At 55.1% G+C, this 18,089-nt stretch overlaps 6 protein-coding genes across 6 annotated transcripts; 2 read left to right on the forward strand and 4 right to left on the reverse strand.

The window, feature by feature from the left end:
- Positions 1-697: 697 nt before the first annotated feature.
- Positions 698-2,368, reverse strand: N0V96_010742 (uncharacterized protein; the record flags this gene model as incomplete). The annotated part of the gene is made up of 3 exons (XM_065759033.1): positions 698-764; positions 1,147-1,580; positions 2,066-2,368. 3 exons carry the CDS (start codon positions 2,366-2,368, stop codon positions 698-700), a joined length of 804 nt encoding a protein of 267 aa, XP_065612343.1.
- A 1,224-nt stretch (positions 2,369-3,592) lies between these two features.
- N0V96_010743 (uncharacterized protein) lies at positions 3,593-6,321 on the reverse strand (the record flags this gene model as incomplete). The annotated part of the gene is made up of 5 exons (XM_053189206.2): positions 3,593-4,729; positions 4,973-5,175; positions 5,249-5,529; positions 5,586-5,971; positions 6,208-6,321. 5 exons carry the CDS (start codon positions 6,319-6,321, stop codon positions 3,593-3,595), a joined length of 2,121 nt encoding a protein of 706 aa, XP_053053194.2.
- Positions 6,322-10,576: 4,255 nt separating this feature from the next.
- N0V96_010744 (uncharacterized protein) lies at positions 10,577-12,009 on the reverse strand (the record flags this gene model as incomplete). Its single annotated transcript, XM_065759034.1, has 5 exons — positions 10,577-10,594; positions 10,661-11,033; positions 11,161-11,365; positions 11,455-11,771; positions 11,990-12,009. 5 exons carry the CDS (start codon positions 12,007-12,009, stop codon positions 10,577-10,579), a joined length of 933 nt encoding a protein of 310 aa, XP_065612344.1.
- Positions 12,010-12,619: 610 nt separating this feature from the next.
- N0V96_010745 (uncharacterized protein) lies at positions 12,620-13,594 on the forward strand (the record flags this gene model as incomplete). The annotated part of the gene is made up of 1 exon (XM_053189204.1): positions 12,620-13,594. One exon carries the CDS (start codon positions 12,620-12,622, stop codon positions 13,592-13,594), a length of 975 nt encoding a protein of 324 aa, XP_053053192.1.
- A 1,282-nt stretch (positions 13,595-14,876) lies between these two features.
- N0V96_010746 (uncharacterized protein) lies at positions 14,877-16,332 on the forward strand (the record flags this gene model as incomplete). Its single annotated transcript, XM_065759035.1, has 2 exons — positions 14,877-15,021; positions 15,221-16,332. 2 exons carry the CDS (start codon positions 14,877-14,879, stop codon positions 16,330-16,332), a joined length of 1,257 nt encoding a protein of 418 aa, XP_065612345.1.
- A 50-nt stretch (positions 16,333-16,382) lies between these two features.
- N0V96_010747 (uncharacterized protein) lies at positions 16,383-17,694 on the reverse strand (the record flags this gene model as incomplete). The annotated part of the gene is made up of 3 exons (XM_065759036.1): positions 16,383-17,205; positions 17,272-17,536; positions 17,592-17,694. 3 exons carry the CDS (start codon positions 17,692-17,694, stop codon positions 16,383-16,385), a joined length of 1,191 nt encoding a protein of 396 aa, XP_065612346.1.
- Between the last annotated feature and the right edge of the window lie 395 nt (positions 17,695-18,089).

Below are 18,089 nucleotides of genomic sequence, written 5' to 3' on the forward strand. Positions count from 1 at the left end.
ATATGGTTCTAGTAGAGATACAAGAAATAGTAGTTGAACATCGCCTATCGAGGTTCTTTGCTTGAATCAGAACGTTGACTCGGTAGTTACTGTCCTCTTATCCTCATCGCCATCAGGTCGAGCTCAAGAGACGGCACAACGGAAAGAAAACGCCAATGCTTTAATTGAAGTGATCAAGTAACACGGTGGTTTTGGAAAATGGTGCCAAAATATTTCCGTCATGAGATTTTTATTAAGGCGAAAGATGGCCACCTTGACAACCTGCTCTGTTGGTAAAATGTCGATCCAGGAAGTCACATATCCATGGTGGACGACATCTTGAGTAGAATGGTTGACGGTCAGAACCGTTCATCTTCAAACGTATATTCCTTGGGTGATGTTCACTGTTGTGTGTTTCTCGAGCCGGGCTCGTCGCCGCTAGGAGGCCAAAGAGCGCAAGAGGGTGACAACAAAAACATCATCCCCTTTCCCGGCCGAGAATTTGCATCACGAATCTTTCAGACGACACATAGCATTCAACGGAGGAGCAAGAGATATACTGCCATCATCTTGAAGTGCAGATATACTAGCTAGTTTTGATCCGGTCAGGTTGTGTGTGATCTATCATCTGTCTCTCCAGTTCAACAGCCTCACAATTGTTGAGGAAAGAATCACCAAAAGTCATTACTTCAAGTAGGATCGAACAGAAAACGAAGCGTCAGATCCGACGGTCGAGGGGACTGAGATCCACACTCGGGTCTTTCCCCATGAACCTCTCGACCAACCTAACCGAAGCGCTTGGTGTCAGTTGAGAAGGGAAAGAGACTCGAGTATTCTTTCTCATTGAGATGAATACACATCACCGGCGTCATATTCACCCAAAGCAAAAGTTCCAAGTTAGCTCGTGTCAGAATCTCGATAGAGAAGTAAACTATAATCTAGGAAACATCTCGATCAAAAACTAATTACCACCGTAATATAAACCGCCTCCCATTCCATCTAGATCACCCTCAAGGCCTGGGCTCCCACTCCCAATACCCCTTCCCAGCGCCCCGTCGCCCATCTCTCCCTGCCAACGAACTCCGGTTGTGACAGCTCGGATGGAAGTGATCCTCCTTCAGCCCAAACGGCCACATTGCAATGAAGCAAATCTCTCCGACGCCGCACCCAGGCCTGCACTTCTTCCACGTGCTCCACCCAAGATCCCCCTTCAGCGCCTGAATCACCTTGCGGCCCTTTGTCACCGCACCCTCGAGCTTCTTGTCGTCATCCTTGTGACCATGGGCGTTGCCGTCAACGACGCGCCGGACCTCCGCCTCGGAAACGGCCCCCACCAACGCCGGCATCGCCCGCAGAACCAGACCTCGGACGTCAAAGAGATCACCGCAGAGTCTCTGGACAACAGCCTCGACGGCAACGTACACCATCCCGTCCTCGGGCGTCCACTCGGCCCTCCACACCGTCGCCGGCGTCAAAAAGTGCTTCACGCACCGCTCCCTCGCCTCTCTCACGTACCCATCCTCCCCCTCCTTCGCAACAACAACAGAAGAATCGTCCGCATCCCGCGGATAATCCACAAACGTATTCGTAACAGTCAAAACCTGTGCCACAAACCCCTCCTCACCACCATCAGCCCCCTCATCCGCCAACGTCTCAATCCGATCCCCGTGCCTCGTAACAATCATATCAACAACACCCTGCCAATCAACCCTTCCATCATCCCACCCCGCCCCCTTCACAATCTCCCCCAACCCGTCCAAGCATAACCCCCTCTCCCTCCGTCAACCGTCCAAGGCGCGGCATATCAACCCTCCCGTTCGGGTTACTAACATTCAAAGGATACCACAGCCCGCTCACCATCCCCCCAAACCCAAGCCTCACCCGCCCGCCGCCGATCCCGTCATACCGCTGCCCGACGGCCCTCGCCCACTCAAACATGTCGATCCCACCTCCTGCCTCGGGGACATCGTTCCACGGGCGCCTCAGCACGCTCTCGAGCGCTAGCCCGTCGTGGAAGTCGCAGTATATCGCCTCGAAGCCAATTTCCATTCGAATTACTCCGTCTAGCCCCCCACGCCTTGACAACCTCACATATTTCCGCTGCGCGATCCCACTCCCCGAACCCGGGCGCCTCCTTGAGACCGCGTAACAGGAAGTCCTGCGTGTCGAGCGTGCCCATCCCCGTCTTTCCCGCCGCCATGCCGTCGAGGTACAGCAGCTTCAGGTCCCGCTTCGCGCGGTAGGTGTGGAAGTATCCCCGGACAGGCTTCCCGTCGCCGCCGCCGGGTCCACCAGGTCCCCTCGGAGGAGGCTTCTTTCTGTCATCGTCGTCGTCGTTGTTCTCATCATCACCTGCCCCAATAGGCCGTTGAATCCCCTCCGCTTCCATCATGAAAATAGGCTCGGACCCATGCGGACCTTCCGGCGGACCACCACCACCACTACCCGGTGGACCACCCCGGGACCCTTCCTTCCCAGGCGGCCTCGAGGCGGCGACCCCTCCCGCCCCGAAAACTCCTTGCAAACCCTTCCGAGTGCTCCATCTCGAACGCAAGCCACTCGAAGCTGTCGGGTGTACTATTCGACCTCGTGCCGTGATACATCAACGTACCCTTGGGCACCGTGGCAGGGATGAGACCCAGCCCGTTGTGGTGCAGCGAGGAACCCCATTGCCGCATGGCGGAATGCACGGCGTTGAAGATGTGCGCCGCATTCTCTCGTGCATGATCCGCGCTCGGCGCGAAGTCGACTGACGATGATGATGATGTCGACGAAGGTGGTTGATGGTGAGGCGATCGCGGCGCCGAAATTGGCTCGGCCGAGACGAGAGCTGTTGCTGGAGATAAACCCAGGCCAGCAGATAACGCCAAGACGGCGGCGGCCGAGACGAGGTGAACCATAATGTTCACCTTCGGACAAACTTAAGGTACGGATTTAGAAAAAAGAACACACCAGAGATCTAGAAACGCTGTTGAGCCATGTCCAGTCGAGATAAAACAAAACGAAAAGAAGGAAAAGAAAAAAAAAAAGGCACGGCTCGGGAGGGGGCAGCTTATGGCTTCGGCTTGGCTTATCAATCGGAAGGATCAGCTCCCAAAAGGCCCTGGTTCGCCAGGTACCTTGCCTCACGCCGGTGCGTTGGGTGCGAAGTACGCGCGGCTGGCCGCGACAACTGACTGATTCAAGTGATTCGCGGTGAGACTGGAGATGTAGCAATCGGAAATCCGACCGGGGCTTGCGGCTTGCGCGGCGCACTCGGCCGTCCGCCAGCTAAACCTGTCACCTGGTGTCGTCTGGGATCACCCCAACACAAATTGCCCTCGTCGAAACATTTCATCCCGCATCTTCACACCATCTCTTTGATTATCTCTCGCCTCTCGCCATCAATCAGAGATAACATCTGCAGTTTAAAACAATGAAGTGGGGATATCAATTCGAGTACTGACGAAGAAAGCCATCTAGCAACCATGCATCTCAGTCTATGGAAGACCCCGAGAAACGCCGGTTTTTTTTTTTTTTACACGATACCATAACTTCTTAGCGACCCAAGTCCTAGCCGCAACATTTCACAACCTCATAATACGTTCATTCGCAGAAAACCAGCCCTAGAATCTCAGTGGCTATCATCACCGTTCTGGCCATTAGTCTTTCCAGAGACGACAGGAATCTCCTTCTTCTCAGTGAAGTGACGTGGCAGACGGTTTTCGCTGTCGCTGTAAGGCTTATCGGCCTCCTCGCGAGCCATATCATTGACCCAGCGCTCATCACCGCGCAGACCAGGCTTGACGCCCACTTCGGCCCACTTGGCAGCAAGGTAGAACCAGCCCAGAGCGTTGCCGACGGTACCGACCTCGTCGCTCACGCCAGTAGCGGCGGCATGGCTCATCTTCTTGTGCAGGTCAGCATCGGTGAAGAGGTTCAACAGGTGACCTGCAACGGCCTTGTAGTCGCCGGGCTTAACCAAGAAGCCGTTGACATTGTCCTTGACCTGAAGCGGGATACCGCCAGCAAGAGTTGCAATGACTGGGCGGCCAGCGTGCAGCGCCTCCGAAACCTTGACCTCAAAACCCTCGCGGGTAGAGAGCTGAAGGACAACGTGAGCGTTGGCGATGACGGTGTTGAGGAGCTGGTCATTGGGCTCGAGGCGCATGATGCTGCAGTCCTTGACGAGGTGAGGATAATGCTTCTCGAGCTGATTCATAGTCTGATCGTAGATCATGCTCGCGTCAGGGTCATCAACCGAGCCATTGCCACAGACAACGAGTTGAGGGATGTCCGTCTCGCCCTTCTCCTCCAACAGACGCCGGAATTCGGCATAGGAGTCAATTACGGTGGGGATGCCCTTGGATGGGTCGAAGCGAGCCACCTGGATGATGTACTTGCGCGCAGGCCACTCCAGCTCAGTCATTCCCTGGCTACGGCAGGCAGTGTTATAGATGTGGCCATAGTAGCCAGTGTCCCACTTGTTGAGAGGCTTGTTCAGACCGTCGAGCCAATCAGTGGTGGCCGGGAGGTAGACCACCTTCTCGCGAGGCACGTTGTAAGGGACGAAGATGGGAATGGGATGACTGATGAACATGTCGGCATGCTGAATGTTGCTCCACAGGAAGTTCCAGATGTCTTCCTGAGGGGAACCAGCTTTTCCAGTAAGGTCGCTGCGAATCTGGATGTGGGATCTGTAGAGGACAGGACGATCCGGTGTAATCTTCTTGATCAGGGGAATCAAGCCAGGCATTTGCGGGTCATCAATCTGAATGGGGCATACAGAGTTAGTAGCCGTCCATGATCGTAGCTGGGATGTGATGCAAGTGATGTCCTGTCAAACAGTAAAGGGGTGGGGCAAACCCGACGACGAGAAAGCTCCTGTGGAGATGATTCCACATTGGATGCATCCGTGGAGGGGTAGCTGTGCAAGCGGGGGAGGGGTAGCAAAACTTGGGGATAGCAGCTAGCTGCATCAAGCGGGGGGAAACTAGGTTTGGGGAAATCTTACCATGACAACGTCGGCACCGCCTTCTTCGGGGGGTCGCAGGGGACCTCCCTCGGAAAGCCAGTAACGGTTGGCATTGTCCGTGATCCAGTCGATAATGGACTGCTTCTCCTCAGCCGAGATGCGCTGATCGGGGTGGCTGACGCCCTGGAGGATGTTGTGGATATTTTTGGTCACCCTGAAGACGCCAGGCCTTGGCTTGGGCACTAGCTATGATGTCAGATCCGTACGATTCTCCAACAGCAACGTGGTCTCGGTCCAATGCGGAAAACAACATACCATACCAGGTCAGGTCGACACCAATAGTTCGAGCAAACCTGACGAGAGCATGTCGCATCAGGGCGACTCCACCACCTTGAGGGGTACTGCTGAAGAAGGCAATCTTGGTCTTGTTCTCGCGAAGCAGCTTGGCAAAGAACATGGTGGCATCCCAAGTCGGGGCCCCGCAGGTATCCTTGTGGTTCTGGATCGTGTTGAGCTGCACACGGAAGCCCGCGTCAGTCTGGACGACACCTCTCCAGCCAACCTGGAGAAGAGGAACGAGGGAGGGACCAAAGTTCCTGCAATATCTTGTCAATCACAAAGCACATGAGGCAGTAAGAGAAGTGCGTCTCACATGATGCACTTGCGGGCCATGGAATCGGCCTGCTCGTCAACGCGCTTGATGTCCCAGAAGCTCTTCTCCTTGTGCTCGTCATCAGGGCGCAAGACAACGGGAACGATGTCGAGTTCGAGCCAGAGACGGGAGCACAGAGTCTGGCTCATGTACTTGAGAGTCATGGGCAGACCGGCACCAATGAACTTGGAAAAGTTGGCATGTTCGTAGTCTTCAAGAGTATTGATAACATAGTCGGCAATGGCATCGTTGCCGGTCTGGGAGCTATCGTCAAGGTTGATATGCTTGACAGTGAAGTCTAACAGGTAGACAGTGTCATGGATCGCAAGGGCAACCACAGCAGTGTGGGAGTCGGCGAAAACAGCAGATATACCGCAGTAGAGGGTCTGTAGCAGTATTGTCAGTGAGGTTCAATTCCGTTCACAAGCTGCATAGCAAGTAACAAAAGGAAGACGGCGACAAAAGTGAACAGAACTGATAAACAACCAAGGCAAAAATCAATCGATCGAGCGGAAGCTTCGGTTCATTGTCTCATACAATGGGTGAATGGACGCATCAGGCCATGAAAGTGAGACATGCGGGGAAGGGCGATATCCTGAACAGGCGCGAGGGGTCAACTCACAGTCAAAGCAGGACCAAAATGATTGCCTTGCTCGTGCATGTTGCTCATCTGCCTTCTTCGGTGAGCCGAAGCTCCCAGTGAGAACTGGCGACCCGGCTGCTTAGGGTTCACCATGATGGCAGTGTAGGGAGAGATTGAGCTTTTGGGTAAGGGATCGAGTAAGGGGAGTGTCGTCAGTGAAATCGATGCCTCTCGTAGGGCAGAGTTTGAGGTTTGTTGAGAACAATCGTCTACCTTACTGAGCAGTAGACTTGAGAGATGGATTGTTGATAGAGAGAAGAAGCAAAGCAGGGAGAGAAATTTTCGATGCGAGGGGAGGGAAGAGTTTTGTGGCGAGGCAGATTGGAGTATGGAAGTGAAGGAGGTAACGTGAGCAGACACGGTCAAAGGTGAGGCATGGCAGGCGTGGCATGCGCGGGAGGCGTGTCACGTAGGCTGGGGGAAGAAGGGGGGCAGACGGGACACGGAACGCAGGTAGGTGGACGAACATAATTGGGAAGGATCAACTGGGAAGCAGCTGCCGTAATGAGAAGCAACTGAAGCGAAAAGCAATGCGAGAAGGCACGACGAGAAGACCTCGGGAGGGCAGGAAGGCAGGAGGCCAGGCTGCCAAAGAGGTTGGCCGGGTTGGGGAAGCCACCGTGGGACGATTCTTGCCGTATCTGCGCCCTCGGACAGGAAGAGACGTTGTCAGAGAAGGAGTGGTTGGACATCACCTCACCTGCCCTCACCTTGCATCTTGCATCTTGCATTGGACTGAGTCCATGGATGTGTCTTGGGCCGTACCGACCGTACCGACCATACCTTGCTTCAGGCACATGTTGAACATGCGGTATAGAGTGCCATGTAGCAAGCGAGTAGAATGAATGATACCTAGGCAAGGTCATGCAAATGGTAGAGTATCAAGGGGAGGAAGGAGAAGGAGGTGCCCTGCATGGGTATGTACCTACCTTACCTAGGTACACAAGGTGACAACGTAGGGCCAGGAAGGAGGCATGCAGAGGCTCTTCCCCGACCGGTACGTTCGGACGGGTAGCGGCCAGGTGGGGCCGTCCGCGAACGGTCACCGTGAGGTCACGCAACGTCAGGCCAGATTCGGTACGTATTCAAAGTAAGGTACCTTACTCGACTTCCAGGTTCTTCCTCAATGGAAGGAGGTATGGAGGGGCACGGAAGAACACCATCTCAAAATCTCAACTCGCAGGTGACGCATGGCAGCTCAAGACAGGGGCGACACCCCGCGTGGGAGCAAGCACGTCGGCATGGGTAAGATGCCCTGTCTGTGGGGGGAAACATCCACCCCGTGTTTTACCTGAGAATTAGTATCTTACTGTTCACACTCTTGTCTACCTTAAGGTGTGCCATGAATAAGGGAAATTTGGCATAACTGGGCTTGCTAGGCTTCATATCCCTGCCTTCTTGTTACCTTCCATTCAAAGTCGCTTACTCGGTACCTCATTCGTTTACCGTATTTTCCTCTTGGAGTGCCGTTTGGTACTCCACGTTGGAAGCCACAGTTACACCACCTCTCTCATCTCCGAGTACTGCAGCACCTAGCGTTACCTAAAGCACCTATCATTAGGTGCAGTAGGATAAGGCAAGGCACATGAGCGTGTTACCAGAAAGTCCGAGGCGTAGGCTTGTTCAAAATTCAAACCATAGCGTTGCTTCTGGACTTGAACTATCGAACCCTCTTGGTTAATTCCTCCGCTTACTTCGACACCGCATCTGTACCTCTCAGTATCTCCCCATGCCGGTGATAGTTGTAGTGTCTGAGGGACTTGGTGATACCTCAAACCCGTCTTGGCTGATGTAAGTACGTACTGTCCGATACAATACGCCACTGTGCCACCACTCCACTTGCTGTTAAGATACCTTAACTTTCAGGTTCATGGAGCTGCTTCATCAAGTGCAATGTCAACACCGCCAACCTCCACCACCTGATCTGATCTCGATGAACACTTGAGTACCTTACTCCAAACGCGAAAGGTACATGTTTCTCTTACAATCTTCTCGTTCATATGCAAAAACGATAGCAGGGAGAACAACAAACGTCGAGCGAAGCATCAGACCCATGGCACACCAATTGTATACCAACATAGAGACACGAGCCACCACGGCGGGACACATCTCCCACAAGCAGCACCACCACACCGCATCTTATCTCATACACCCTCAAAAATCATCGCTGCCATCCAAGCGCTGCCTCACCCACCAAAATCAATAGTCGGTGAGCATATAGTCATCTTCAAACCACTGAGGTTCAACCCTGCCAGCCGTGGGGGACGCCGTCATCGTGTTATGAGGAACCTGGGAGCTCATTCCTACTGAGCCACACCACCCACCAACATTGAGCTGAGAGAACAGACAGTTGAATGTTAGAAATGACCACGCGCCTCATACAGATTTTTCATCTTACATGAGGCCGACATGCGGCTGCCGGCAGCCATTTCGACCAAACACACCGTCTTGCCTCTGCCAATCCGAGATTGACGAGAAGCAGATGAACATCACTGATACCTGCCAACCGTCCGACACCGGAATTGCCCCTCTTCGAAGAACAGCGGCATGAAGAACATAAAGAGTCCCTTGGCTGTGGTCAATATGACATGTCCTTCTGACTAGCTACCCTACTACTTTCTGCGACTTTGGCCTTCAAGTCAATGAAGTATAATGCTGTTTTCAAGCGCTATCTCTTCCCTTGACCATGTCAAACGTTGTAATAATAGACGACTTACTCCAGCACACCGAGGTGGAGAATAATGCGAGGGCCAGCTCAATTCGACCCCGACCTGTACCCCAATCGTTAGCTTGCCCATGCCAAAGAGACTACGGCCTACGACGCTATTCTCGGCGCCCCTTCCAGTGCGGAAGCGGCTAGTTTTGGGTTCCAGGTACTGCAACGGGTACAAGGGCCACGGTTGCGGGGGTCCTGCACGTCGTTGAGAGGTCTCGCAGGAGTTCCTCCCTGGATTCATGTCGACGACATCAGAGAGCCGCATCACAAGTCTCACAAATCATCGGTCGAGGTATTCCATTATCGCCGGCAGATTCTCTCATGGCGTTTGGGGATTTCAAGACTCCATGACCTTTGGAAAGCATAGCACGGCACCTCAAAGATGGTTCTTCAAGTACCCCGGACATGGGACACCTGGGTTCCACCGCCTGCGTGCTATCCCTGCCCCGGCCAACTTTCGCAACGGTTCTCCATTCCGTCGACCCCGCGATTCGCTGTCGTACGTGCTTATAAGGGAAGTTGAGAGGATCTCCCGACTTTTCCGATCTTTCTGACTGCTCTTTCGTGACGTTTGTTTTGCTCAAATTCACGGCGAGAGAGATGTCTCTAGACAGGTCTTATACTGCTAGATCCACAGCAGCGTCATCACCGCGATGTACCGGACCAAGTTTCGCATGGTTTTACGGTGCAGACTGGGAGCTCACTGTTCTCAGGATCATACGATCGATGCGCATCTAGGTGGCGAATCATCTCAGCCAAAGCAACCCGAGGTTCCAATTTTCCTCAGATCATGTCATCCATCAACTTGGCTCCATACTCGGCTTCTTTTCCCGTTGTTCTAGGATCTCCATGCCAGGGCGCTCGCTGATGTGGCGTGGAATCGACAGTGCGACAGCTCGGCCCCCATTCTGTGCATCACAAGCCAAGACTCGGGCAACTTAATCACGAGCCTGAGCTGAGCCTTTGCAATGAGATACGTCAGGCCCAGCTTGGATTGTCCTGTGAAGCTCCTCTTAGTTTTTGCAACAGGTCTTTGGCAAACGTTGCAGCATTTGCGCGATTCGGCTTTGGCTAGGTAATAGAAAGCTAGTACTTTATGTATGGGGAGTAGGCTTTCCTGTGCGCAACGCCAGCATGAACACCCGCCGCCACCAACTTGCTATGGGAATCTCTGTATGTCTGCGTTTCCACTGGGACCAGCCGAAATGCCTATGAGCAATATCTCTAGGGAATTCAATGTGAAGAATCGAGCGAGATCTCCATACGTCTGATGCAGGATGAAATACGTTTTCTAGTCCAATCCCAATAGGATCGATGGAGTGCGATTGAACGGCATTTGCTGCCTTTGAGAGCACCCGATTTCTCGTACCCTAAGGATGGCATATCTGAGTTAGCCGTGACTAGCCGAGAATCTCACTTTGAACCATCATCGTTCCTTAGTATACGGACGGTTTCGCATATGGTAAATATCCAAGGCTAGCCTGATGCAACCTCCAATATCTCTGATGTCTTCCCTTCATCGTTCTAGGTTCATGCCCCCCCGTGACTCGGTACGTCGTACAAAACCTCAATACTGCGCCCAGAACCTACGAGAATATCTCACTCATCCCATGTCCCATACTCACACCATCCTCACCCATCAAGCGGCTTCTGCGCAGCAAGAGAATGAAAATGCACATACGAATGCACACTCCGATCCAACAAATCCCTCCTTACCTCGATCAGGAAAACCTCCACCTCCTCGGGCGTCCACCCCAGACCCCTCGTAAACGGCCCAATCGTGATAGCATGCAACCCATCATAAATCGCCGCGCGGCAGTACTCCCCAATCTTCTTCAGGTCGTCGTCCTTCGCCCAGGGTCCCACGGGCACCTTTTTCACCTCGTGCGCCAGGTTGACGAACCCCGCGGCCGCGACGTGGGACGGGTATAGTTCGGCCGCGTTCATCTTGACGTCGAGCTTGGCGAGTGCTTCTTTGATGTTAGCGACCATTTTTACGGGGGCAAAGGTGGGTGGCATGGTGTTGTCGTCGCAGCCGTAGACCCAACGCATTTCTTGGAGTTCGATCCAGCCGCCTGGTTTTGTGACGCTGGTTGGGCGTGTGTGTTAGTCCTAGTCCTATGGTTCTGAGGGATGCGGGCGAGAGAGTGTGTGTGGCTGTCCCGAGGCATGTCCGGCGGACAAGGGGTATCAGCACGGACACGGTCGGGGCTTACCGGTATGCTTCGGCGAACAGCTCCGGCCACTTTTTGATCGAGGGGGCCATGTTGCGGAGGTGGACAAAGTCAAAGTGGTTGTCCGGGTAGACCCATTCCACCTCTGCGTCGTCGACCATGAACCGGACGTTGGGCGGCACGAACTCGGGCTGGATCGGGCTCAGGTCCACGCCAATGATTTCGGCCTCGGGGTACTCGTCGCCCACTAGGTAGTCATATTCATTAGCCCGCCATCACCATGCCGCGCAAGATCTTTCCTATCAAGAGGATGTAAATAGAGTGAGGGGTACGCACTATCGATAGCCCATATCCCCGTCCCCGTCCCAACATCGATGATTCGCTGCGGATTCTCCAATGGCGCGCTGTGCAGCTTCCCGCCGCAGAGATGGACGACCATGGTATGCTTCATGTCCTCGCGCTCCTGCTCATCGTCGTCGTTGGGGAAGTGGTACTGGCCCTCCTTGTAGCGGTGGTACCGCCGCCGGTTCTCAAAGCTGTAGTCGCGCACGTGGGAGGCCAGCGACGTGGAAGCCCGCGAGGAGCCGGATTCGGTGCCGCTTGCGTAGCCATCGTCTGGGCCAGGGAGGTTGGGTCGGGGGTTAGTTCTGGGGCTGGGGTGAGTTGATCGTCAGCTGGGATCGGGGTAGCAGGGGCTGCTGGTGCTGGTGCTGGTGCTGTGGTGGAGCTGTGAGCATCGTGAGGTTGCGATGCTGCGGGGGTCGCAGTGGGTGCGGCGGGTGCAATGTCTGGTGTTGAGGATGTTGGCGGCGGTTGCGCTAGTGTTGGTACTGCAGAGGAGGGTTCTGAAGTGTTTTTGGGTACCGCTGACGCGGCTAGGGTGTCTGCCATTGTCCTCCAATAGAACCTTTCGACTTATTTGACCAGAAAGTGCGAGAGGAAGAGGGAGAGTTGAAATGGCGTGAGATGCGTCGATGGAAGGGAGCTCAGGAGGAGCTTTTGGGAAACAGTGGAATGGACGGATGGGTAATCCCCGAGGCGGGGGCAACTAGACCGAACAGAACCGCGGATGCCTTTACTATGGTACGGATAGCTCAAGGTAATAAGTAAGCATCTGGTCTTCTTAATGGGCCTCGATCTGCAATAGACGGGAGTCTGCGGTTGCGACCTTGGACGCCCTTGGAGACCGTGGATGGGGTCTTTGGGGTCTCAGGGGCGGACTACTGGCGCCATCGCCCACTACTTTTTCTTTATAATCGAATGATAAATGCCGAAACCAGACAACCATGTCGCCGCCATTAACAGCCGAGGAAAGCCCAGGGGCACTAAACCCCACCAGTTTTCATCGTGAATGTTAAAGCTAACGCAGAGGCGATGCAACGTAAAGTCGTTTGAGTGTGAGTAGAACATAAATCTAAATGCTCCCTGCATCAATCCCATTTAGGCTTTCCCGCATGAGTTGTCTCCTTCTCGTATCCGTACGGAGCAACACAGTAGCACAATGGAAGCCTTCAAACTCACCCTCCCGGACGGCAAGACCGTCTCCGGGCTCCACAGCATCCCGTCAGCCGCGGCCTCCAACCCGCTCCGCCCGGCGCATCCTCCTCTTATTGTTGGCCTCCACGGCGGCACCTACTCGGGCGCCTACTTCGACGTCGACGACACCTACACCGCCCGCCATACCAGCGCAGCCACCGGTGTGCCCTTCATCGCCCTCGACCGCCCGGGGTACAACGACACCACGCCCGTCGGCGACGACATCCCCGCGTCCTCCTCCTTTTACGAGGTATGGGGCACAACGCTCCATCGTGACATTCTCCCGGCTCTCTGGGATAAATTCGCCGTCCCGAACGGATGCGCCTCTGTCGCGCTGCACTGCCACTCCCTCGGTGCACCAGGCGCATGTGTCGCAGCGGCGCTCTGGTCCGAGGAGACATCCTCCGCCTACCCGCTCGCCGCCGTCACCATCTCAGGCTTTGGCAACGCAGTAAAGAACTGCCGCACAGGGGATTTCACGCCGGCAGATGACCCCCCTCCGTCACACGTGCACTTCCCGCATGCGGTCAAGGACGCGCTCATGTTCCCGCCCGGTACGGCGGACCCTGCGATGCTGACGCACACGGCGCGCCTGGACCGCCCGATGCCGTACCGCGAGATGGCGGACCTGCGCGGGAAGTGGTTGGCGAACTGGGAGGACAAGTTTGCGGGGCGGATCACGGTGCCGGTGCTGATTGGGCTTGCGGGGCGGGACGGGCTGTGGTTGTCGAGGGAGGAGGATGTGAGGGAGTATATTGCCGCGTTTACGAAGAGTCGGAGAGTGGAGGGGAGCGTGATTCCTGGGGCGCCGCATAATATCGAGATGAGTTATTGGTCTCAGGGGTGGTATGCGCGTGTGTTTGGCTTTGCGATGGAGGGGGCGGCGTCTTTGGCGATTGGAGATGGTGATGGGGAGGGTGTTGAGGCTGGGGGGCATTGAGGATGGTATGCTAGAAAGACTGCCTTGAATTACGAGCACCTGAATTCTGAAAGCTATATAGAGTGTTATACGTTTCACTTTGGTGAGAAGTGAATGAGATGGCTATCTTGATGATGGGCACCTTGGTCCATTCAGTCTCTTTTTTACTTATCTCATCTTCACTCATCGAAGTATGCAGGCCTAGCAATTAAATTGGATATGACGTTGCCCGGCTGCCAAATACGGCCAGCCCCATCGTAGTGAGTGAATATCGAGCTATTCAACGATGAGAGCTGCATCACGATACCTGACTTGTCCTGTTCTGGTGAATGTAAGAGATATACATTGCTAAGGAGGCGGGCCACGAATGAGAGAGTACAGAACAATGCCACTGTCTTTAGCTGAGGACACCACATCAGCTTGGCTTGCTCTGATCACCAGGAATCTCATGAGGTGTGCCAGTGCAAAAGTTTCTGACGAGGAAAGGCAATTACTGTGAGCCCTGTCCAGTGTCCCAGCCAAGCACGCTGTCAAGCTGCGCAGCGGCATCAATGACACGACTCATCTCACCAGCGGCAAGGTGTCGTCCATGAAGATTTGTGTAGAACAACCATCAGACGAACGATACGTAGGGATGGCCGGACGGACCTGCATCTCTTCATCGCCGGTCCAGTGTTAAAGAAGACACCTCATTCGGTGGAAAACGTCCGATGATCGATCCCCACCGATTTTCCCACTCTATTGACGCCACTATGACTAGTTTCCAAGTTCTCGGTGAAGGACACTCTACCTGACCTCGCACACACCCCCACCTTCACCGAGCTCTGATTTTTGAACCCCGCACACACCGGGGACCCTTACGCCGAAGCTGAAGAAAACGCCCAAGAAAAAAAGTCTAAACGTCAACCACACACACCAATACACATCATTTGCCTGCCCGATGATTGAGAACCAGTCAAGCTAATCTGCTGAAGAACGAGCTAATTCAAGAAGGATCCAGAGTTCCAAGATCTGTGCCTTGGATTTAGGCCCGGACGTAGAATTACTCGCATTGCCGGCGCCAAAAACGTGAAGAGGCTATTTTAGCTCACACCCTGTCACTGTCACTGTCACTTTCACTCTCACAAACTCATTCGTTCACATCTTCACTCTCATCCACACAATCACACTCACTCGAACTCAAAGTCATACACAAGTTCGTTCACTCACTCACTCACTCACTCACTCACTCACTCACTCACACCTCCACTCACTCACCACTCACCCCCTCCACGTGCACACACAGCCAGCCCAGCCAGCCACGATGGATGAGCTAGTCGACTGGGCAAAGTCCCACGGAGCCGCCCTCCACCCGTCAGTCGAGGTCTACAATGACCCCAACACCGGCAACTCCTTCCGCGTCTCCCCCGACGGCGCCGGCGTCAACCCGGGCGACACCGTCGTCACCTGTCCCCTGGCCCTGACCCTCTCCTACCTCAACGCCACCACCACACCCAACCCAGGCTTCCATCACGACTCCTCCTCCTCATTCCCTCCCTCGTTCCTCGAATCCGTCCCACCGCACGTCATCAGCCGCTTCTTCCTGATCAAGCAATACCTTCAAGGCCCATCCTCCTTCTGGCACCCCTACATCAGAACCCTCCCCAGCCAGCAAACCTCGCCGCCTGGGCCCTCCCGCCCTCTGGCCCGCAGACGACGTCGAGCTCCTCGAGGACACAAACGCCCACATCGCCATCGCCGAGATCAAATCCCGCCTCAAGGCCGAGCACAAACACGCCCTCGCCGCGTTCGGCGACGACCCGTCCAGGCACGACTACACGCGCCTCCTCTACCACTGGGCCTACTGCATCTTCACCAGTCGGAGCTTCCGCCCGTCCCTCGTCATCCCCGCCCATAGGCAGCACACCCTCTCGCTGCCGGAGGGTTGCGCCGTGGATGACTTTTCCCTGCTGATGCCCCTGTTTGACGTGGGGAACCATAGCCCGACTGCCCGGATCGCGTGGGAGACGTCCGATGATGCTGTGAGGGACGAGGAGGCTACGGTCGGCCTGCGCACGCTGGATACGTACGCCCCCGGCGCGCAAGTCTTTAACAACTACGGCACCACCAAGACCAACGCCGAACTCATGCTGGCGTATGGCTTCACCATCCCCGAATCGGAGGTCCTGCACAACGACTACGTCCACGTCCAGAAGCGCGGCGGTGGTGGCGCCAAGGCTGCGGCGGAGAAAGGCGACGACGGCGCCGGGGCAGCAGCATCCGGGAACAACAAGCCCAAGGATTATTTGATTTCTTTGAGGCCTGTGTCTGATCCGAGCTCAGTGGCCGCGCGATCTGGATGTCTGCTGACCGATGTCGATGGGGATGCCATCTTGCCTCCGTTTCGGCATGTGCAGGATATCATGGTGTGGGAGCTCGTTCTTGCGCAGACGACGGCTGAGCAGCGGAGCGAGATGATTCCGGTGCCGGAGGGTAGTGGTGGTGACGATGATGAAAGCAAGGCAGATTTGAAGAGGCTGAGGATGATCTTGATTGGACGGGTCCCCGCGGCCACGCAACCTTTACTGTTCCAGACTATTGGCATCATCCAGCACAAGGTGCTGCAGGAGCTTGAACGGCTGGACCAGTCCGAGTTCGAGATGGAAGAGGACGAGGCGACGAGGAATCAGATCATGGCGTATCGCTATAGGAGACAATGCAGGAAGGTTTTGGAGAACGTACTCGAGTCTATGGAGATGCCCGACGAGGCTGACTCATAATATGAATCACAGGTACCTCTGACATAGTGCATAGACCTGGCACCACAAGCCTACGATGTTCTAAGAAGCTCGCCGTAGACAGCTCGCTCCAAATCATCATACAACCTCGTCACAACCGGATCGGCATGAGGCTGGGATTGAACAAGAAGCACCCCGGCAACGCCCGTCTCCCGATCCAGCCACCAATGACTGTTACACATGCCGCTCCACTGTAGACTCCCCTTCTTGCGCTTCCCCGGCACGTCACGCATGTTGATACACCCAACCAGTCCGTGATTGAGCTCCATATCCAGCTCAAACTCCACCGCCAGCGACCCGCCCCATTCAGCCGTGAGCTTCTCGAATTGTCTCGCCTGTCGCTCGTCAAGCTGCGGCCGGAACATCTCGTCTGCCGTCTCCTTCTTCACGAGCGTGTTATTCAGCAGCGCGGATAGGAAGAGGCTGTAGTCTTTGGCGGTGGTCCATAGACCCGCGCCGCCGCTGTCAATTGCGTTGGGACTGACGTTGCGAGGACTAGACCCCAGACTAAGAGACGATCCGTCGCTGCCGCGGATCTGGAATGCGGCGGTCCGCTCGGCGACGTGGGGCATCTTGTCTGGCCAGAAGCCCGTGTCCTTCATACCAAGTGGATCAAAGATATGTTCGGTGAGGTAGGCGCTGAGACTGGTCCCCGTGACGCGCTCCAGGGCTTGACCTGCCCAGTCGGTGGCCGTGCCGTAATACCATCCTTCTCCTGGGACGAAGAATAGGGGCGTTTTGAAGCCTTCGAGTGTGCCCGAGAGGTTTGTCACGGTGCGTCCTATGGATTTGGACCATTTAAGGAGATCTGGCATGAGGTCGTAGCCCAAGCCGACGGTATGGGTTAGGAGCATCCTGGGTTGCTTTATGTTAGTATGCCACACAAAGCAGTCAAGTAGCCTTTACTAATGATTCTAGTACCTGAGTGTGATGGGCGTGGTGTTGTCCTCCAGAATAGGCTTCTCGTTCTCGTCGAAGCCGCGGAGGATCTGCATGTCTCCTAGCTCAGGCACGATCTTGCGCATGTCGTCGTCGAGACGTAGGCGGCCTTGCTCGACGAGCTGCATGACGGCGGTGGAAGTGATGGCCTTGGTGAGTGATGCGACGTAGGTGAACGTGTTGAGGGCCCAGGGGCGCGCCTCAGTTGGGAAGTCAATGCGGCCTGCTGCGTTGCTGTATAGTGTTCCTGTGACTGCGGTCAGACTCGCATGTGTGAGGATTGCAACGGGGAGAAGTCATACCATCTCTATTGATGACGATGAAGGAGGCGCCTAGCAGCTTGTCTTTTGTGGCGTTGGCGGAGGCGGTGTACTTGGCGAGGACGGCGTCCAGAGTGTCGGCCATGATGTCTGTAGTATTGGGCTGAAGTTGAAGCAGCTGATATTCCGTTGAGAGAGTTGAATAAGACGCCTACAATCAATGGGCCAGCTGGTTTTTATGGGAGTGCTCAAGATAGAAGACTACGATGCCGAATGTGGGAGTCAACACGAGACGTTGCAAATGACGCCCAAAGGACACGGTACCAGGCCACGTTGTCGGAAAGGTGCGAGTTGACCGGGGGAAGTTGCGCTGGGCGCGGGCTGCCGTGTTCGGGGGCCAAGTGAGACGGGCGGATTCGGTTGCCCCGCACCTGTGAACCCCGGCGTTCCGCCTACCACACCTAAGTACGCCTGAAAGGCCAGTTTGCGTGGGCAGTCACTGGAGAGTAAGTAAGCAGTAAGATCAACGTTCCACTTGGC

This window comes from Colletotrichum fioriniae (assembly GCF_027942845.1).
Source record: "Colletotrichum fioriniae strain IMI 355084 chromosome Unknown scaffold_15, whole genome shotgun sequence".
NCBI lineage: Eukaryota > Fungi > Ascomycota > Sordariomycetes > Glomerellales > Glomerellaceae > Colletotrichum > Colletotrichum fioriniae.